Source organism: Budorcas taxicolor, chromosome 15, assembly GCF_023091745.1.
Source record: "Budorcas taxicolor isolate Tak-1 chromosome 15, Takin1.1, whole genome shotgun sequence".
Classification (NCBI taxonomy): Eukaryota; Metazoa; Chordata; class Mammalia; order Artiodactyla; family Bovidae; genus Budorcas; species Budorcas taxicolor.
Genome location: NC_068924.1, coordinates 30308616 through 30330834, shown reverse-complemented (window position 1 = coordinate 30330834; position 22219 = coordinate 30308616). Strand labels below are relative to the sequence as shown.

General features: G+C 49.3%; 1 protein-coding gene across 1 annotated transcript in view; it reads right to left on the bottom strand.

Moving 5' to 3' along the window:
- The window catches only part of POU2F3 (POU class 2 homeobox 3), an 84724-nt gene that overhangs the window by 5233 nt on the left and 57272 nt on the right, over window positions 1-22219 (bottom strand). Inside the window, exons 4-10 of the mRNA XM_052653236.1 lie at window positions 15542-15646; window positions 14225-14327; window positions 11124-11206; window positions 8088-8270; window positions 7542-7683; window positions 5198-5334; window positions 3069-3230 (exon numbers count right to left, since the gene is read on the bottom strand). Of these exons, the coding sequence (XP_052509196.1) occupies window positions 3069-3230; window positions 5198-5334; window positions 7542-7683; window positions 8088-8270; window positions 11124-11206; window positions 14225-14327; window positions 15542-15646 (915 nt within the window). The remainder of the gene's footprint in view (window positions 1-3068; window positions 3231-5197; window positions 5335-7541; window positions 7684-8087; window positions 8271-11123; window positions 11207-14224; window positions 14328-15541; window positions 15647-22219) is intronic.

The window sequence follows — 22219 nt, the reverse complement described above, 5'->3', positions numbered from 1 at the left end:
AGAGGAGTCCCCGACACCTGGACTAGGCTTGGTCCCTCAAATACCCACACGCCTTCTCTGGAGGCTTCATCACAAAGTGCATTTTGTTTAATGTCTGTTTTCCTTGCTAGACTCTAAGCGGAGATCACCAATAATGATGCTGTGCACTGCCACATCTCAGTGCCAAATAGATGGTGTGTGCTCAATAAATATTTAAGAAATGAATGGTCAATGAACATCATATTGTCTCCAACTCCAAATTGTCAATGGCTCCTCATAGCTTCGAGGGTAATTTAGCATCCATGGCCCACCATGATCCAGCTCTCATCGACCTCCTGTCTTAGGCCTAAACCCTTAGCTCCAGCCAGAACAAAAAGCTTGTGGTTCCCCAGATGCATCGTGTAGTTTCAGAACTCGATGCCTGTCCCAGACTATTCCTTCTGCTGGCTATGCTGTTCTTTTATGAATTCCTAACCTGTTCTCCAAACAAATTAGGGAGTCAGCCCTCCTGCATCCCATCCTGATTTGGGGGTCTTTCATTGGTGTTCCCATGGCTATCCTTCAGGGCTCCTTACAGCTGCTTCACCCACTTCATTGCAATTTCTTGCCTTTTCTGGCTCCACCTTCTCATTTTCTCCCCTTGGTCCTCTTCCTTTGCCCAGCCCTCAAATGCTGGTGTTTCCCAGGGTTGGGATTTCGATTTTCTCCTTTGCTTCTTCTGTACAAATTACACAGGTGAGACCCTCCTGACCCAGGACTCCGACCACCACCTGTGTGCTTATGACTCCCCAGCTCACTTCTCTATCCTGGCTTTTCCTTCTGAACTCCAGACCCATTATTCCAAGTGCCCGGGGACTTTCCTACTTGGGTGACCCATAGGCCTTACTGTATATCATAATGGTGTAAAGAACTAAAATCAGGACTTCTCTGGAGATGCGGTGGCTAAGACTCTGTGCTCCCAACGCAAGGGGCCCAGGGTTTGACCTCTGGTTAGGGAACGAGATTCCACATGCTACAACTAAGACTCAGCACAGCCAGATGAAAAAAAAAAAAAAAGGAACTGAAATCATTTTTTCCTACTCCTAAGCCAGCTCCTCCCCTGTGTATAATTGTTCCGTCATCGGCACCAACTTCTACCCTGTCAGTCCGGCCTGAATGCAGAGAGGCATCCCAGAGTACGCTCTTCCCTTTATGGTTCTCCCTGCCCCCACCCAGTTTTCAAGTCATTAACCAAGACCTAATAATCCTACCTTCTAATTACCTCCTGAATCTCTCCCATCCCCCTCATTCTTACCAAATGGCTTTGCTTCGGCCCTCATCATATCTTTACTGGATAACTGCAGTCACATCTAACTCATCTCTGAAACCAAACCCGGTGCCTCTCAAGCCACCCTCTATGACTGCAGTCAGAGTAATGGTTCTAAAAAGCAAATGTGATCATGCCAGCGCCCTGCTTCAAATCCGTCAGCAATTCCCCAAGCCCTCACCTCCCTCAGCCCTGCCCACAATCCCTTCCATCTGGTCCTTGCTGATCTATGCAGTCTTATCTGTCAATGGTCCTCCACATGGACCCACCTGCTGTTCTGTGCATGCGCCCTCTTCACCCTGCTTCACACCACTGCACCACGGTTCTCCTACTTTCTCCTCTGGAACTCTACCCCCTACACACTTATTTGCCTCTTCACTCCTTCTTGTCGTTTTAGACTCAGCTCAGGTATTAATTATCTCCTTGGGGAAGCTTTCCCTAACCACCACCTCCCAAGGCTTTGTTAGCCGCTGCTCCTAAATTCTCTGAGAGAAACCATCGTGTGTGTCATTTTTTATTTGTCTGTCTCCTCTGCTAGGCAGGGAGGTCCTCTGGGACAGGGGACAAATATTATTTATTTGTGTATCCCCAGCACTTGGTACAAAGAACAATACATAGTAGATGGTTGATCAACGTTTGATAAAAGAATAAACAATAGTATGCCTTCATGAAATATGCCAGGACGAGGCTGGATTTCAGCCACCCTTGAGTGCTAGAAACAAGGGGACAACACCATTATCCCCACCTCCCTTAATCTTCAACCTTCATCAGTCCCAGGGATGGAGAAGATATTTTCTACCCTCCAGGCCTCCCAGTCTGCCTGAACTTCTCCCAGCCCTGACTTCTCCCCCTGCGCTCTAGATTCCTAGATATAACCATCTGCTTGACACTTTCTCTTGGATGCCTAGGGTGTTAAGTCTACCTTAATATAACCAGCTCTAAATTCTCCGCTCATCCCCCCACCCTTCAAACCTGTTCCTCTACAGTCTCCATGAGCTCAGAAAATGGAAACACCTTCCAGTCTGTTGCTCAGGTCAGAACCGCTGAGGTCATCTTGGCCTCATTTTTCGTACTTCCTGTCTGAGCTAACAGCACACACTGTCAGCTTCATGGTGGAGACCCATTTAGAGTCCAACCACATCTCCCCCCACCATGCCCTCCACCCTCGCCCAAGCTTCCCCCCTCGAAGCCTGACTGTTGTACCTCTCTCAGGTGGTATCCTGCTTCCACACAGATTAATCTCCAAATGGCAGCCCGTGGCAGCTCTCTAGTGGTATCTTATTTCACTTAAGATGAAGGCCAGGGTCCTTTGATGGCCTCTGAGACCTTTCCTTGGTGAATGGCTTCCTGTCACTTCTCTGCCTTCATCTCCCGCTCCTCATCTCCTTCCTTGCTCTGCCCTGGTGACACTGGCTTCCGTGCTGTTCCTCAAACATGCCAGGCCTTCTCATTTTCTGGTCCCGCTACCTGGAACAACTCTTTCCTCCAGATATTTATATTTCATTCCCTTTCAATACTTAGATCCCTGATAAAATCTCACTTTATCAGAGAGGCCTTCTCTCACCCCTCTACTGAAACACCAGCTCCTTACAATCACATTCTATCTCCTTATTCTTCTTTACTCTACTTTATAGTATATATATTTGATATATAGTATCTCTTTGCTTATTTATTTGCTCCATACTCCCCCACCCCCATCTTCCTTAGGATGGGGAAGATTCTTGGCCCTCCAGGCTTCATCTCCCCCAGTGCTTGGCAGGCAGTTTGGCTCCTGGCCACTCACCAGCCGGGAACTGTACATGGGTGATTTGATGGGTGTGGCCACAGGGCAGTTGATTCGCTTCTCCTTTTGTCGTCGGTTGCAGAACCAGACCCTCACCACCTCCTTCTCCATGGACAGCTGCTCTGCAATCATGGAGATCTCCTCAGAGCTGGGTTTGGGGTTCTACAGAAACCAAAGGGGCAGAGTCATCAGGAGGAGAAGGGAACAGGGCCAAGAATCAGAGGTGGGGGAGAGATGTTCCAGGAAGCAGGATAGAATAATAGATGGAGCAAAAGCTTTAGAATCAGACCTAAGATGGAATAGTGGTTTTAGCCCTTACTCTGTGGCCTCAGGAAACTTTCCGAACCTCTCTGAGCCTCAGTCTTACCATCTATGAAAGGAGAGTAATAATGACTACTGTATAGGATTATTGTGGAGACTGAAGGAGGAAATGTGTGTCAACTGCCAAGCGCGGGGCCTGACACAGTGTGGAGGCCCTCCTCTCACTTCTTCTCCAGGAGAAGTTCTGAATAAAGAAGCTGATGAGCTTGGTGGGGCAGGCTGAATCCCCAGAACCCATGTTCCCCTCTTTCCTCATAATCTGAGGAAACCTTCTCTCAGCTGGTTTCTTCCTGCCTACCTCAGAATAGGAAATGCTAGTTAAAATGTGTGGACCCATCAAGCCTATAGAGGAGATAAGCATGTGTGTATGTGTGTGTGTGTGTGTTAGTCGATAAGTTGTGTCTGACTCTTTGCGGCTCCATGGACTGTAGCCTGCCAGGCTCTTCTGTCCATGGAATTTCCCAGGCAAGAGTACTGCAGTGGGTTACCGTTTCCTTCTCCATGGGATCTTCCCAACCCGGGGACTGAACCTGCATCTCTGTGCCTCCTGCGTTGGCAGGTGGATTCTTTCCCACTGAGCCATCAGGAAGCCCATACATTTGTATACACACTCAAATATATATATATCCATCACTCCTTTGTTTTGACCACTTCCACCCTCAACTCAATCTTTGATCTTAGCCCCCTTTCTCTCCTTTCTACAGCCTCCCTTACTCTTGCTGCTCTGAGAAACTTCAGCAAAAGGAAAAGCCAGCTCTCATCATCCTGCCAGCAGGATGCAGCCATCAAGTCCTCAGTCACATGCACAGGGGAATCTGCTGGGCTGGCAGCAGTCCTGGAGGCCTGGGGCCTGCAAGGCAGAACTAGGCCACAGGTACATCCTTGAGGGACCTGAGTGGTGTGGATGGAAACTCTGGAGGCCGGTCCCTAAGGGACCCTGATTAAAGGCTCTTTAGGCCACACATGTTTATCCCTCTTCTCTTCCCCGGCTCCCATGGGGCACATAACTGGTATTATTAGCTTCCACATATTGACTCCAGAATACACTTTTGCTGCAAGTTCAAAACAATGTGTGTATGTAATATGATCACAAGTATTTAAGTGTATGTGAAGTGAAAGTTAGTCGCTCAGTCGTGTCCGATTCTTTACAATTCCCTGACTGTAGCCTGTCAGGCTCCTCTGTCCATGGGATTCTCCAGGCAACAATACTGGAGTGGGTTGTCATCTCCTTCTCCAGGGGATCTTCCTGACCCAGGGATCGAACCCAGGTCTCCTGCATTGCAGGCAGATTCTTTACCATCTGAGCCACCAGAGAAGCAAGTGTACGCAGAAGAAAGAAATAGAAGGACATACATAGATGACATTTGGTGGTGAATTTTTTCCTACTTCCCTGTGTTTTCCAAATTCTTTACAATGAGTATTTATTTTATGTATATAATTTGAAAAATACAAAGCAATGTGAGGAAGGTAAAGAATATATACACAATGACCTGGCTTTGCTTCCTTTATCTCAACTGGATACAGATACAATCCTCTCCACTAGGATTCTAGATCCCAGTCTAAATCTCTCGGCTCAAGGGATCATGGGTACCAAATAGAGGTCAGAGCCAGCAGGGCCTGTAGGGGAGGAAGTTTCTGGAACCCAGCCTGTTACTCAAACGCCTGGAGAAGGAGCAGGTCTCTGTTTTCTGACCCTTTCCCAGGGCAGGTGTTGGAGGGCTCAGGGGTGGTGTCGAAGGACCTGTGCGTGTATGCTCACCCTCCTGTGCAAGTCAGCCCACTTGCCCCCACCCCAAGGATCTGCTCACATCTTGAAATCTCTTTTCCAGAGTCAGACGGATGTTGGTCTCAATGCTGGTCCGCTTCTTCCTCTTCCTCCCGAACACCTCGCTGAGGGCGGGGTAAGAGTTGGCGGTGCTCATGGAGGGGTCCGACGGGGAGGATTCTGCGTGGAGCGGGAGAGGAGAAGAGGCTCAGAGAGGGGAAGGCAGCCGGTGCAGGCTCTGTCTCCCTGGACCTGAGGTCCCATGACCCTCTCCCAGCAGGTCCGTGGACCCTCCCCCCGCAGGGGAGCAGGAACAGCCGGAGAATCCTGCTTCTCCTCACTGCTCTGGGCAAAGGTCCTCCACGCCTCCCACCTCGGTGCCTCCAGTGTTTGCGGTCATGGTTCAGGGACACCCAGATATCAGCGGCATGTGTGGGTGTGAGTGGGTGAGGGCAGGGCTCCAAGTGGCACTCACGGGTCTGTCTTTTACAAGGAGGCCTGGGTGTGAATCCTGAGGGAAATGGGAACTGGGGTTTTGAGCTAAAAGCAATGGCCCTTGGCGGCCGGAGGCTGGTGTGAGGCCACTTCCTTTGCAGCATGAGTGCTGCAGCTGAGGTGGTGTGAGGGGTCAACTGGGAGGGCCCTCCGGAAGCATTCAGGCACAGACGGGAGTCACGCCAGGAGAGATCAGCAAGGTCCTTTCCCAAAGACCCTAAGACTCTCTCTCTGGTCATCTCAGTCCAGCGCTCCAGTCAAACCTGCCAAAGGGACAGCCTGGTGGGGACGCTTCCTTACCCACTCCCTTGTTTCCATGTGGAAGGACTTCGAGAGGGCCCCACCCTTGGCTGCCCATCTCCCACTCTCCTCTTTCTCCATAGTAACCACTGGGAAGTGAAGTGTTAGTCACTCAGTCATGTCTGTCTCCTTGTGACACCATGGACTGTAGCCTGCCAGGCTCCTCTCTCCATGGGATTCTCCAGGTAAGAATACTGGAGTGGGTTTCCATTCCCTTCTCCAGGGATCTTCATGACCCAGGGATCAACCCCGGGTCTCCTGCATTGTAGGCAGAATCTTTACCATCTGAGCCACCAGGGAAGCCCGTAGTAACCATGAACCCACGCTATCTGCAGACTAGAGCCCAGCCCCACCGCTGGCTCTGCTCCTCCCTCTCCACCAAGACCAGTGGTTCTCACCCTGGGATGACTTTGTACTACCCCCATTCTTCCCCCAGGGACATCTGGCACTATCTCGTGGCATTTTGGATGTTACAACAGGGGGCGGGCATCTAGTGTGTAGAGACCAAGGATGCTGCTAAATAGCCTATAATTCATGGGACAGCTTCCATGAAAAAGTATTATCTGTCCCAAGATGCTGCTAATGCTGTGGTTAAGAACCCTGTCCCATGCTGTTCCCTGACACCAAACTCTTCCATTCATTATTCCAAGTGTTTTGCCCTTGGCTTATACCCTGGGCCTCCTGGAATTGCCTCCATGGCCACCACGCCTGACTGAATCCTCCTGTAAACCCCACTCCTGCTGGAACGCTTTCCCAACCAGTCTGCTGCTGCTGCTGCTAAGTCGCTTCAGTCATGTCCGACTCTGTGCGACCCCATAGACGACAGCCCACCAGGCTCCTCTGTCCCTGGGATTCTCCAGGCAAGAATACTGGAGTGGGTTGCCATTTCCTTCTCCCAACCAGTCTAGCTTTCAGTAACTTGCTGTCCTCTGAAAACCTACTCAAGAATTAGCCAGATAAAGATCTTTTGTTGTGCCTGTTGCCTCCTCCTCCCAGCCATGAGACCCTGGAGAGCCCCCTTCCCTATCCCCCTGCTCTAGACACAGTCCAGACAGTAGTCTGGATGTGTTGGCTCTGCAGACCCCACCTTTGTCTCTGGTGAGCAGTCCTATGGTGAGGCCAGGCAGGTCTGGAGTAGAGAATAAAATGGGGCAAGTCTTTGTGGCCACAGACCTAAAGCCATGTCCTCCATGGCTTTTTCCATAATGAAGCTGACATCTTCATCTCTATTAGCCTGTCCCCAGTGTCCTATTTTTCTGTTGGTTCCAGACTCAGGAGGCGAGGAAAGGGCCTTGTGCGTTGACCACTGAAAGCCCCAGCATAGACCAGTCACCAGCCCCTTTCTGCAGACCTTCAAAGGCTGGGGTCCCTCACCTCTGGGATCTAATGCCTGATGATCTGAAGTGGAGCTGATGTAATCATAATAGACATAAAGTGCACAATATATGTAATGCGCTTGAATCATGCCAAAACCACTCCGCAACCCTGGGTCTGTGAAAATATTGTCTTCTGTGAAAACCAGTCCCTGGAGCCTAAAAGGTTGGGGACCACTGCTCTAAGGCATCATCCATCGTCATGTCCCCAAGGCCTACCTGCATCGTTCAGCCACTTCTCCAGCAGCGGCTTGAGCTTGCACATGTTCTTGAAGCTCAGATTGAGGGCCTCAAATCGTGAGATAGTCGTCTGGCTGAAGTCGTTTCCATACAGCTTTCCCATGGCCAGACCCACATCTCCCTGCACGTAGGGGTGGAGAGGGAGGAACTTGATTGACAGGTCCCTTCTCCCCTTTGTCCACATCCCCCTCCATCCTAGTTCCTCGCCACACCTTTCGCGCTCCCACCCATCACCCTGGCTCCCTTCCAGGTTTCTTCCTCTAAGATGGAAACCTGGTTACTTCTCTTCTTAGACTCTGAGTGGTCTGTGCCTTGCCCCTGGCCTGGCTCTCATTCCTCGCCCCCTCCACCAGCAGGGGCCCCGGCTTCCCTACCAATGGCAACTGTGCCCCATTGTTAGGGGACACAGGGGCACAGTGGGTTTGTCCCAAACACCATGAGTTTGAGGTGCTCTTAAACCTACACTTAGGAAGTCCAGTCTCTATTCAGCCCAAGTTCTTCCACCTCCCCAGTTCCCAACCAAACCTGTGTGAAGCCCAGCTTAATGCGCCTCTGCTTAAAGGTCTTGGCAAACTTCTCCAGCTCCTCCAGGTCACTGGGCTCATCAGCTCCTCCAGCGCTGGGGAGATGCTTGGGCACCGGGAGATGCTGAGATGCTTCCAGATGGGGTTCTAAAGAAGATCCTGGTAGCCCAGGGCGCCCAACTGCCTAAGAGGAGACACACACCAAGCTCACCAACAAATAGTCAACAGATGAAATGGCATTCTCTGAGCTTTTTGCACTAAAGGCCCGCTTAGAGGCTAACAGGTTAGATTCCTATTATTTCAGTGTTGTGGAAGTGGAAATTGGAGTTTCTGGGAAGGGACTGGGCTTCCCTGGTGGCTCAGTGGTAAAGAATCCCTGCCAATGCAGGAGATGTGGGTTTGATCCCTGGGTTGGGAAGATCCCCTAGAGAAGGAAATGGCAACCCACTCCAGTATACTTGCCTGGGAAACCCCACGGACAGAGGAGCCTGGCGGGCTACAGTCCATGAGGTCGCTCAGACATGACTTAGAGACTAAACAACTAGATGAAGGGACCAGCAGGAGTAGCTGGCGCAGAAACAGCAGGAGTGTGGGACAGGGCGGTGGCCTTTCTGGGTTTTAGCCTATGACTCACAGTTTGACTCTGAGCAGGTAACTTCCTCCTTTCAGTTTTCCACCATAAAAGGAGCTAGCAGGGTTGTCTACAAAGATCCCCAAAACAAATCTCAAAATGGGATAAGGGAAAGGTTGTCTGTCTCGTCTGTTCTTTTCCACAAAGCAAAGTGACTGAGGTGTTCAACAGGCATTAACTGAAGATAACAGAGGGCATCTGAGGCTCATTATGTTAATGGAATTTCCATAAAATTCCAAACTCTCGAGACCACCATTTTACTTTCTAAACCATCATTTTCTTTCATGAGAATATTTTGCTTTCTGCTTTTCTTTTTTTTAAAATCAAAGATATTCCACTACCATCCAAGTGCCCCTTGATCGCATTCATCAAGGATGTTGCCAGGAGATGTTCTTTCTTTAGTTTATTTTCATAGAACAGACTCTTATACCTGGAATCCAATTTATGCCTACTGGGGTCAGGAGTAAATCCAACTCGTCCATGAAACAGGAATGGAGCCCAGGCTTGGGGTCCTCAGGGGCTTGTATCCAGGGCAGCCACTGCTACCCGAGTGGATGAAGTGGCCTAAGTCCACTCTTTTCTCTTCCTTCCCAGTTTACTCCTTTCCAAGACTGGGGTTAACTTTAGTCTTTTCTTCAGGCCTCCCATTCAGACAGGCAAACTTGTGGTAACCAGGGAAAAGTCAAGGGCTCTTTTCCTCGAGGGAGACTCTTTTAGAACAGAATGATTTGAAACCATTAGGCTTTGAACCTTTTCAGTGGGAGACTGGGTGGTGCAGACTAGACCCTCAGGACAAAGCCTATCGCCCACCTTCAAATCCAATCAGCTGCAGAATTGCTTTGAGTCAGCTTCCCCCACATCCTCTGTCAGCCCCTCCTTTCTGCCCTTACTTGTTGCTGTTGTTCAGTTACTAAGTCATATCTGACTCTTCGACCCCACGGGCTGCAGCACACCAGGCTTCCCTGTCCTTCACTGTCTCTTGGAGTTTGCTCAAACTCATGTCCACTGAGTCAGTGACGCCGTCTAACCATCTCATCCTCTACCCTTATTGCTACCACTCTAAGCAGGTCTATTTACGGCTGCCTCAGGATGATCTTAATAATCTTCCACACGGTCTTTCTGTTTCTGGTCTCACCTGGCTCTTGTGTTATAAGTCATATGAGTTGATCTTCAGAACCCTCTAAGATTTATTCCAGATCGAAGTCTGGTGATGAGATTCCGCTAGCAGTAAGGAAGAGGTCTGAGAGCTTAGGACCCTGGTGTCCTTGTGTCTCTTAGCCACTAGGTGGCACCCTCGGCTCTTCCAGAAGTTCAGTGGACTCCGGCACTGTAAAGTGAAGTGAAGTCGCCCAGTCCTGTCCGACTCTTTGCGACTCCATGGACTGTAGCCCACCAGGCTCCTCCATCCATGGAATTTTCTAGGCAAGAGTACTGGAGTGGGTTGCCATTTGGGGCAATCCACGGGGATCTTAGCACAGAGAAGGGATTAGGCTCTCTGCAGTCATTCCCAGCTCTTGTACACGTTGGATTCTGCAGAGCCATCTCATGCAGTGGTGGAGGGGTTAACTGCACAGGGGCAGCTAAATGAGGGGGAGGGGTGGCAGCTTTGATGTAACTCCAGCTGCTCTAGCCAAGCCACATTCCCTGGTGTGAGGCTGCCTCTGGCCAGAGGAAGCGGTGCCTTTTTTTCTCACTGGCAAACAGGTGCTGTGGGGCACCAGGGCAGCTCTGCAAAGGGCCCTCTTGCAGACCTCAGTCCTCCTAACCTAGGCACCTGTCCACTGCAGAAACCAATCTAGAAAAGCAGTTATATATATATATATATATATTTATTTATTTTTATTATTTTTTTTTTTTGGCCCTGCCACGTGGCACATGAAATCTGTTTCCTGACCAGGGATCAAACCTGTGCTCCCTGAAGTGGAAGTGCAGAGTTCCCTGGTGGTGGTTCCCTGGACCACCAGGGAAGTCCCTCAAAGAGTGGTTCTTAAGAGAGGCCCAGAGATGAGAGACCTTGTCTTGGTGTTCTCCTGACATCAAGCCTGTGGATCTCTGGTCTCCCTCTTGGGACTTGAGAGTACCAGGAGGGCTGGCAGTAACTTTAGTGTCCCTGGAAAGTTAGTTGAGCCCTGCAGAGGACTGATGCAGGGGCCTGATCGGGGATGGAGTGGAATGCATGGATCCAGAGCAGGCTAGCCCAGGGGCTGGAATATCTGGCTTCTAATTCTGGCTCCACAAGTGACACTGGGTCACTCATTTCCTCCGACTGTGGCTTGAATTTCCTCCTCTTTGTCAATGGGGGCAATCCCTTGCTATTCGCTCTCCCCAGAGGGAGAAACCAGGGAGCGTAACTCCATCAAGAGCTAAGAAGTTCCTAGAGGGGACAGGAGGAACACGCATGTTTACCTGGGATGTGAGGCCAGGCCCCGTCTGCGGGAGGAGGAGCGAGCTCTGTTGCTGCGGAAAGGGGAGAAGGTTTGGCTGCAGACCTGGGTGAAAGGAGAAGAACAAAGCAACAAACGCATAAAATCCAGGCCAGCTGAAAGACATGCTTTACCCGATAACTGTCCCCACCCTCCTGCTACCTAAACCCCCCAACCCCCCATGGAGCCCTGAGGAGAGGCCCCCACGGGCACTGTCAGGATTGCCACACACAGGTGGAGGTGAATCAGACATGGGGATAAACAGATGTAAACAGCAGTCCCCAAACCAGTCCTTCTGCTTGCCTGCCTGCCTGGAGTGGTACAAAGGCTGAGGAGGGTCAAGGAAACCAGCTCTGGGATCTGATAACCGGGCCTGAAGAAACCCAAGGTGGGAAGGAAATGAGGGGGGTGACTACTCAGAATTCAAGCTGGGGCTGAGGGTTTTCGTTTTGCCTGCAGAAGTAGCTGGGATGTCTAGAGAGGCCTAGCCACATCTGCAAAGATGCCAGGTCAAAGGAACGGAGCAATACAGCTCTAAAGGGCAGCAGACAAGTGCCAGAGGCTCTTGGCCGGACCCAGACATTGTACACTTGGGAGGAAGGGCTAAGAGAGAGAAGGGAAGCGCCCAGGCCAAGCTTCTGGCAACTCTCTCTGGTGGTATGGACTCTACCTGCTTGTTCACACTGCCTGAGGTCTGCTTCCTCCTTCTTGCTCCAGGAAAACTGTCCATGAAGTGCTCTGCCTGGTTGGTGGTCATGACAATGGCCTCCCTCTAAGAAGAGCCACAGCCAGGAACTGTCACTCTCCTTTGGAAATGGAGCCATCCGACTACCAAAGCACGTGACGGGGCAGGCCACCCCATGCACTCAGCACAGAGCAGAACCTTGGGGTCTCTGTTGTCCCTAAGCTGTTCTGGGTCACTGATGTGTAGCATCTACTGAGGCTGACCACTGTACTCTTCAGAATGAAGAGCTGCTACACATCAGTGACCCAGAACAGATTAGGGACAACAGAGACCCTGAAGGCTTAATTTTTCCTTATTAAAATACATAGGCAAGAAAAATAAAATACACAGGCAAATTTGCAGCAACATGGATGGGCCTAGAGATGCTCATATTGAGTGAAGTAAGTCAGATAGAGAAGAAACATCCTATGACATTCTTTATATATGGAATATGAGGAGAAGTGATTTACTCAAGACAAATGAACTTATTTACAAAACAGAAAGAGACTCAGTGGCTTAGAGAACAAACTTATGGTTGCTGGAGGAATAATGAGGGGGAAGGGACAGCTAGGGAGTTTGGGGTGGACATGCACACACCACTGTATTTAAAATGGATACCTAACAAGGACCTACTGTCTAGCACAGAGTACTCTGCTCAGTGTTTTGCGGCAGCCTGGATGGGAGGGGAGTTCAGGGGAGAATGGATACCTGTGTATGTATGGCTGAGTCCCTTCATTGTTCACTGGAAACATCATAACATTGTTAACTGGTTATATCCCAACACAAAATAAAAATTTTTTTTAATAATAATAAAGTTTAAAAATACATAAGCAAGAAAGCTCCTATAAAGAACCCTGTACTGAGAGTCAGAGGCATGAGAACTAACAGTGATCTGATATTTACATTGCATTTTGAAATGTACAAAGCCCTCTCACATGCATTATTTCAAATAGCTCTCAGTAACCTTGTGAGGCAGAGTTTTATTATGATTCCATTTTTAGGAAGGAGAAAAAGGAACCTCAGAGAGGTCAGGTAATGTTCTCAAGGAGACCCAGCTAGTAAGTGAATTTTTTAAACCAATGAGTTTTTCTGATTCCAAATACTAAACTGTATTCCCCCTCTGTGTCACACACTAGCCTCATTGGTTATATGCCTGAGCCAGTTTCACAGTACCATTTTTCAAAAGAAATAGAATTAACTGTTATCTTCCCTTTCCTATGCCAGGAATAGGATGTATACTGTTTAGTGAATGCAGAGACTCACAGATTCACATATGTCCTCATTCATCATCATCATAACACTCTGAGATGACTTGGAAACTAAAGATACCTATCACTGGGGCAGGTGCTAAGGACAGAAGGCAAGGTTGCGTTTTCGTCGGGTTCTGGATCTCCAAAGCCTCTCTTTGGGATTTGAACAGTGGAGAGAAGCTTAGACTTCATCACTTTCAGCTCTAGTTGGTGGAGGTGGGAGGTGGCGAGGCAGTACCATGCAACGCCCCAAAAATGGGTTTCTGACAGACTGTTACGGAACTTTCTAGTAGGTCACTGGTGACCTCATAGGACCACCTACCATTCGAGGTTATTTTTAAAGATGTCAGAAAAATCCCTCCACAGAACTCCTGGCATGTCAAGCTCAAGAAATGTTAGTTATTACTGTGAATATTCTAATCTGCTTGCTCTTGCCAACGAGAAGTTCTCTGCGAGGAACTTCCCTGTAGGAGGAAACGCGAGAATGCTCTGCATAGCCTGTGGGTGGCGCTGCCGCCCCACACAAATGGAATTCCAGCTTCCCGAGAGCCGGTGTCTGTTTCCACATCCTGAGTCCTGGCGAGGTTTCCAAGGAACTGGGACTGCGTTTCCCAAAGAGCTCCTCCTTCCTTGCTCTGCCCCGGCTCTGCCACCCTTTACCTTCGGTCTCAACTGGTCATGAAATTAAGGAAGAGGGGAGAAGGAAGAGGAGAAGGATTCTCAACCTGAAGGGCAAAACCAGGTCCCTTCTTCAGGCCCTGAGCTGGATAAGCCGCTCTTAAAACCAGAGCGTGAGCCGATCACCCACCAACCCTACCGTAGCACTAGTGGTAAAGAACCCGCTTGCCTGTGCAGGAGACATGAGACTCGGGTTCGACCCCTGGGTGGGGAAGATTCCCCTGGAGAAGGAAACTGCATCCCACTCCAGTATTCTTGCCTGGAGAATCCCATGGATTCTCCATAGGAATGCCAAGAGTTGGACATAACTGAAGTGACTTAGCACACACACACCCACACAAGTTGGTCACCCACACCCCACACTTGGGTCCCAGCAGGCAGGAGCAGCCCTTCACCGCCCTTATCTATATAGAAAACCCCCAGGGTTCTCACCTTGCTGCCCAGGCTGGCTCTGAGATAGCAGGAACTGGGAAACAGACTGTAGGTGTCCGGGAACCAGCACGAGCTGCTGGAGTGGGTGGAGGGAGGCCACGTCCTATGCGGGGCGACACAGACATCATAGAATTTACAAGCTGAGAGTGTGGGCTCCATCCACCTGCTGCCTGTCTGTCCCAAGGGTATCCACCGGGAACTTGCCCTATGCCTCTGTGTGTCCCTGTATTTGGCACATAGCAGCTACCCCGTTAATGTTGCTATTGATACACCGTCTGCCCTCAGTCAAGCCATGCCTTGCAGCCTGTTGTTACTTAACCTTGCCTTGTTATTTAACTTTCGTATGTGTCAGAACTGTCTCCCAGCTAGACTGATAATGCCCCGAGGACACAGACTGTGGGTATTACCCATCTCTCAGAGGTTTACCCTAGAAATGACACGCAATACACACATTTTTTTTTTTTAATCTCATGCCATGTGATTATACTAAAAGCCATTTTCATCTTGGCCGTTTCTAGGGTCTAAACCATTCCTGGAGGAAGAAGCCCATTACTTGCTCTTAATAAAAATGCTTTGATGAAACAGAAAGTCCATTTCCCCTTGGGGTTCCTCCCATTAGCCCCCGCAAAGAGAAATACCAGTCCCAATATCCAGGGACCTGGGAGTCCTCTGTGATCTCGACCCGCGGGAGTCTGTGATCCCCACAGGACCGAGCTTAGGTCTGTGCACAAAGAAAAGACTTGGTAAATCCTTGCTGAAAACAAGTGAAAGAATAAATGCACATTCTATCCTTAAATAGTTCCAGGGAAGGGGTGGCTCCTTCTTCCCTGGGGGAATCCATATCAAATCAGGGACTCACCCTGTGGACATCCAGCCTTCTCAGACATTTGTCATTACTATTTCAGGAGCCCCTTTATTCCTTCTAGCATGACAAACTCTTGAGGAAGAAGAATGGGCTTATTGAGGACAGAAGTGCTCTGTAACCATAGCTGTCATCGTGGGGCTCCACTGAATATGGCTGGCAGACCCCAGCCTTATAGCTGTGAGCTCTGTCATTTTGGCAAGACAGGCTGCTTTTTCTCCCAGAGGGGTGGAGACCTCCCTCTTTGCCTAAGTAGCTAGGCTTCATCTTTCTGAGGATTGTCCGGTGACCCTAGCCCCACCTCAGACATCCAAGTGTCCCTGCAGGGGATTCTTTGGCCCGATCTGGATGCACTGAGAGCCAGGTCCAGAGGTGAAGCGTTTTGCAGGAGGCTTGCCTGAAACTCACTGGCCCGCTGAGACTATTAGGGCTCCCCGACCTGAGCTGGCATTTACCCCAGACATTTGATTTCCGGGCATCATGGCAGGTCCTTGACTCAGGTGGCATGGTCGATGAGAGAGAGTCTGCTGCAGGGAGTCGCTGAGGTCCTCAGTTTTAATCTGTAAGCGGAGGCAGGGAGGAGAAGCGTCAGTTCAGGACCCCTCAGGCAGACGGCAGGCGGAGGCAGGAGATAGATGTTCAACAAGCCCCGAGAGTCAAAGAACTCAAAGCCCTATTGGGCTGCAACTTGATTTTCCTGCCTGTGTGAGTCCTTTAGGTCAGGGCAGCTGGTAAGGGACAGAGGTTGAGAGGTTCTCAGGGGTAAATGTCCTCAAGACAAGGGGAGGTCCACCTGGATTGATTGCTCCTGAACACCATGGCCTGGGCTGGTATGCACAGCAATATACGTTCTTGCTCACTAAAACTCAAAAAATGAGGAATTTTTGTAGTGACTGCAAACATTTCTTTCAGACTGTTGTTCTTTTTTCTTGGGGGTGGCATGTTAGAATCTCTTTTTGGAAATGATAGTGCTCCTCAATGGTGTTTTTATTCCATTTTATTTAGTTAGTTACGGCTGGGCTGGGCCCCCACTGCTGTGCAGGTTTTTCTCTAGCTGTGGTGAACAGGGGCTGCTCTCCAGTTGCAGTGCACGGGCCTCTCTTGTTGTGGAGCATGGGCTTTAGAGTGCACAGGCTTCAGCAGTTGCAGTTTGAGGGCTCAGTGGTTGTGGCGGGCTTAGTTGCTTCACAGCATGTGGGATCTTCCCAGATCAGGAATCAAACCCATGTCTCCTGCATTGGCAGGTGGATTCTTTACCACTGAGCCACCAGAGAAGGCCCCTAAATGGTATTTTTAAAACTCCCCACTTTATAAAGTTTAAAAAAGGAAAAGGCAGTTCTTTACTAATCTAAAGTTTAAAAAAAGGAAAAGGCAGTTCTTTACTAATCTTCCTTATATTCTGTTTTTTATTTTCCTGGTCCACAAAATCCCAAAGTCTGGGAACCAGCTTCCCTCCATTCCCCCCATGTTTTCTACACTAACCTGCCCTCTGCAAGCTGAGTTGCTTTGGCAGTCAGCTTCCTTAGCCATGCGGCTTGGGTGACAGACCTTGCCTGTCTCCCTACAGGTGGGGACATGCTCCCTCACAGTCACTGCTGAAGTTGCAGCCTGAGGGGCCTGTGGTGGTTTCCACACTCTCTCCAGCCTCTACCACCCTTCAGTGGCAGCACCAACCACCCACCTGTGGGTTTTCCAGGTGTCCAAGGGCAGGGCAGGAAGTTCTACCTGTGCCCACCCCTCCTCCCACCCTGAGAACAACTACCCTCTTGCAGCCTTTCAAAAAGTCCATTGTGGGGGTGGAGGGTGGGTAGGGAGTATGCAAGGGACTCTGAATTCATATAATACAGCAGGGAGCTTGGGATCCAGACAGAACCTTATAAAAGACATGGTCGGGGCGGGGGGGCGGGGGGGAGTGGTGGGTATGGCTCTGCTGGAAGCTCTTGTCCATAGGAATCTTGGCTTAAACCATTTTCTTGGTCTGTGCTGGGAATATCACTGTCATTCTGGAATCTTTCATGTCTGCATTAGTTTAACACAAGTCAAAGGTTCAGACTAACAGCTCTACTTGTGCTCAACCGCTGTGGGAAATGGTGCTTTGGATCACTAAAGAAAGAACTCCCTATGGTTGGAGAGTTAGGAAGATCTTGTTGAGTGACACAGACCAAGGGGGGAGCCCATGTCCTAAGTATGGTACTTTGTACCTAGCGGGAACCCCATGCGTGTTAAATGAATCAAAGACACAGAGTCTCTCTCCCCATCCTCCATCGGGATACAGTGAGGAAAACATTGAACAGGGAGCTAGAACCTGTTTCTAGTCCTGACTCTGATCCTAGTTTACAACATAACCTTGAGCAATCATTTCATCTCTGTGAGACTTGGTTTCCCCATTCTACATGATTTTTCTTTCGCTCCTCCAGGTTGCTACAGTGCTCTTAGATAAAGCAGATCTAAGCAGCACCAGGGAAGCCCTGCTTGTACCAAAAGTGATAGGAAGATGGTCCTTTTAGCGATAGTCTTTGTACGTCTTTCCTCTCTTTCTTCACCTAAGGAGACTATTCTGGAAACTTGGAAGCAAAGAGGAGGAAGCCAGAGTGTCAGAAAACAGCCCAGTGGGGGCAGAGAGTTAGACATCCAGAAAACTTCAAAGGCACTGCCCCCCAGGAGTGATCTCCAGAACATCCTCCGTCCCCACCCTCAATGCCCTTCAGCTCTCCCCACCCACCATACTTGGCATCTCCATCTAAGAAGCTCCGGTGACCTAGTTCTTCCCCCAGAAGTTAGAGTTTTCACATCCTAGATTCCGGGGAAACATTCGGTAGCAGCTTTTTGAAAGCTCAAAATAGATGATAAACTACTTATTTCAGATCACCACCAAGCTCAAGCTTTGCTCAGAGAGGAGATTTTACCTAAGCAAAGCCTCCCTTCCCCACATGCCTGCCTCTTTTGCAGCCCCCTCGCGCTCCCGGGCATCCCTTATCCCCAGTGGGGATAGGTGAGACAGGATGGAGGAAGGGAGATGGAGGGAGAACATGGAAAATCGGAGCTCACAGCACGCTGGTGGAACCGCCGCAGGCAGCTTGGCAGGGCTCCAGCTCGGAGGCAAGTGGCAGGGTTCCTTTATAGACTCATTATGCGCAATGGGGAGATAAGAAGGTGCAGCTATGACAGAGCTTGAAAACATGTGCTTTGCCTCCAACCTGAGTGCTATCTGTTAGAATCAGTGCCAGGTCTTCCTGCAACACTTAATTTCAGAAACCAGCGCCATCATAAAAGAAAATGCACCCTTTCATCTGCTTCCTGGATCAATTGCCCTCCACGTTCTTTCAGGGGCCCTGCCGACCTCCCACTTCTGAAAATGAGGTTCCTGATAGCAAAACATCCCCCTGGGTGTTAGCCTGGGGGTGTTCTGACAACTCCATGTGTTACTCTTCTGAGGTTTTGCTTTATTGACACCTTATTCTTCCATTTTTCATCATTTACTACCCCTTGGATATGAGCTGCTGATGGTGAACCCCAAAGAAGGCAATGATAAACAAACCAATTTGAAAGACAGCAAAGCAGAAGACTTTTTCTGTGACAAGTTCTAAAATCTCTGCTTTGGTCACTGAGTCTCAGAAAGAGTTGAACTGGACGAGGAGGAGGAGAGACACAGCAGCAACTCTGTCTGCCTCCCATGCCCCTCCCGCCCCTCTGCGCACTTCTCTGATTACTCTCTGAGAGTTCAGAGGCTAAGAAACTAAGAAATCAAGTCCCTTCCAAATCCAAAAATCCCTCTCATGGTTGTCAAATGGAAAAGACTGGAGCCTTTCCAGGCAGCTGGGTGTTGGCTGTGGATCGGGACGATGAGATAGAGAGACTTCTGTTGGGTCCCACTGACTTATAACGTGAGAACCAGAGGCAAATTGGACAAAAACCCAATTTCCTGCATACTTGTGAAAACCCCACCAAACCCACAGCCTCCCTGAAACCGTGCAGACCATCTGCAAGGTCCCTTTGGAGCGTCTTTTCACGCCAGTAGATTAATTCTCCAGGCCCTGTTGTGATGGACCGATCCCTGGGGACATGAGCCACCACAGAGGGCTCTGCCAGGTCAAGGCCCGGTCAAGGCCATCGATCACTCTGTCCATCTGTTAGACAGAGTTAGTTAGTTTAGGATCTTCTCCACCCATTGTGCTGTGCAAAGGTGTTACACTGAGTCTTGGGTAGTGACCAGAGAGGTAAAGAGGTATCATGGGTGATTATCTTTTCTAATCCCAGCAAACTCCCTGACATCACCTGCTATAGAAAGCAATAAATAGTCTCGTTCTGGGAAGAGAGGGCCCTTTATGATGAACTGGAAACCCTTCAAACATTCTTTACTTAGCTTCACCTCCCAGTCAGGAAGTTTGAAGACAAGTGCTTATCTTACTATCTCATGGAAACCAGGAGTGCTTCAGAGATGGGTGTAAAGTTATACAACAGGACACTGGCTAAACCCTGGCAAGGGAATGGTCCTCTGACCCTCCCCTGGCACTCTTTCTACAAAACAGTACTACACACTTTCCAGGGATGAGAGAGAAAACAGATTATAGGTGATGGAAAAGGTGATGCTGTGGTCCACCCACACACTTGAACCTCCTTGTTAACCATCTGACAGGGCATGGAGGGCTGGAGTACTTAGCCTTAGCCCCCTCCCCGTGACATTTCACATGGCCCTCTTCTGGGGGGAAAACAGCCCGACACTAATGAATATATCACTGGCGATGAAAATGATCAAAGCTGTAGTGCCAGTTGCATAACTCGTTTGTGGAAAGTGTTTCATAAACATTTCACAAGAAGGAGAATTTCAAAGCGTGAACATCTCCCAACCTGCCTTCAATTACAGGCAAGATTTTTTTTTTTTTTTTTTTGGTTGTTATTTATCCCTCCCCCCGCCCCTTCTATACTTCTCCAGAGCAGTGAGGAAGAGTTTCTGTTTTGTAACTTATCTATAAAAGGGTTGACAAACATTTTGCTAATGAACGATCCTAAAAATACATTCCAAGTAGTGGAATGGGGCAGGCAGGTAACTCAGATGAACAAGGCTGAGAGTCCCCTAAGAGATGCTGGCTGTATTTTTGCCCAAAGGACTCTCCTTTCTCCAGGGCTCTTGATTGCTTCCCATGAGTCTGAGGCTCCCGCCCTTTTGGGTGCCCATGGGAAGTGCCTGGGGAAGAAGAGATGGACTGGATGAAGTCTAGTCGGGTCTATGACAGACTAGCCTAGATGCACCTTCTTTAAAAAACAGTTTTGTAGGTGTTTTCTTTTCAATTAGGTGTGCTGGGTCTTCATTGCAGTGTGAGGGTTTTCTCTGCTGTGGTGAGTGGGGGCTACTCTTTGTGGCAGTGCATAGACTTCCCATTGTGGTATCTTCTCTTGTAGAGTGGGCTTCCCAAGTACGTTAGTGGTCAAGAATCTGCCTCCAGTGCAGGAGATGCGGGTTCGATCCCTGGGTCGTGAAGATCCCTGGGAGAAGGAAATAGCAATCCACTCCAGTATTCTTGCTTGGTAAATCCCATGGACAGATGAGCCTGGTGGGCTACAGGCCGTGGTGTCGCAAAAGAGTTGGACACGACTTAGCCACTGAACAGTAGGAAATCTCGTTGTGGAGCACAGGCTCTAGGCGTCCAGGCTTCAAGAGCGGTAGCACGTGGGCTCGGTAGTTGTGACCCCCTAGCTTCATTGCTCCGCGGCATGTGGAGTCTTCTTGGATCAGGGACGGAACCCCTGTCCCCTGCATTGGCAGGTGGATTCGTATCCACAGTACCACCAGAGAAGTTCCTACATGCACCTTTGCCTGTACACTTTGGAATCTTCTCTTGGACAGCACTGAACTTCTAGACCAAGAGTGATGAAGTGAGGAGACATGGAGTTCTTTAATAAACATACAATTTCTTAGGAGGGTGGGGCCACTTGGAGCTGTTCCTTCCTGGAAAGAAGCTTTCCATAGAGGCCTCCTTGTTCTTCCTGCTTGTGCCTCCTCTGGAAATGCAACATGCTTATCAGTCCTGTTATTTAATGCTTTGGCTTCAGTTCTTAGCACACAGCACTGCTAGTACTGACACATGTCTGAAAAAACCCCATCATTTTAAGCCCATAAAAGTTTTCTTCTCCCTCTGGCATTCAGGTCCGTGCATTCAAGTTTAAAAACTCTAGGAAGGGGCTGTGCTCTCTGGGAGGTCACATCCTCATGGATTATTTTCGGTGCCCAGGACTTAAACCACTTTAACCACTGTGCTGCTTTCTAGCCCTCAGGAGACACCAGCAGCATCTGCTTCCAGTGAAGAGCTGGATTAATGCTAGCTCTCTTTTTAGACCCTGATTTTTTTTTTTTTTTTTTTTGGCCTCTCCTCTTGACTTGCAGGATCTTAGCTCCCTAACCAGGGACTAAACCTGGGCGGCGGCAGTGAAAGTGCTGAGTCCTAATCACTGGACAGCCAGGGAATTCCTAATCCTGATCTCTTTTGAATCAGAGTCTTCTAGTTATTCTGGCCACCTGCCTGGTCGATAAGAGGTGTGGAGTGCCTCTCTGATTCTTTGACTGGGAAGGAGTGCCACAGAGAACTGCTGATTCACCCCCATAGATGGCTGTTCTGCCTCCCAAATAAGTGAAATGGCCAGAAGAAGGGGTGGGGAGGGCTGGGGCTAGAAAGGCTGAGCATGGAATCAAACTCTGAAAACCTTTTGCTGGTGGCTATTCTTGGGAACTATCTGATGTGTGAATGCTGGTTGTCATCACACTGGGTTCTTCTGCATACACTGGGCTGCCTATCATGGAAGGACCTTGTGATTCATTTCAGAGCAGGGGGTAGGGAAAAAAAGAACACATCCAGGAAACAAGCACGAGGCTCAGAATTAACCAGGAGACCTGACTTTGGGCTCCATGTCTGCCTCTAAAGACCTACATTATCTTATATTTAGTTATTTCACTCATCTCTCCAGGCCTAGATTATGCATCCATGAAAGGAAGAAAATGCACCAGATGGAATCTACTTAAGAAATCTGTCATGCACAAAAGAGAGAGTTGGAGTTGACTTGTGAGCACACAGGTATCTTTATTGAGTCACTAGACCCATTTCGGAGAAGGCAATGGCAACCTACTCCAGTACTCTTGC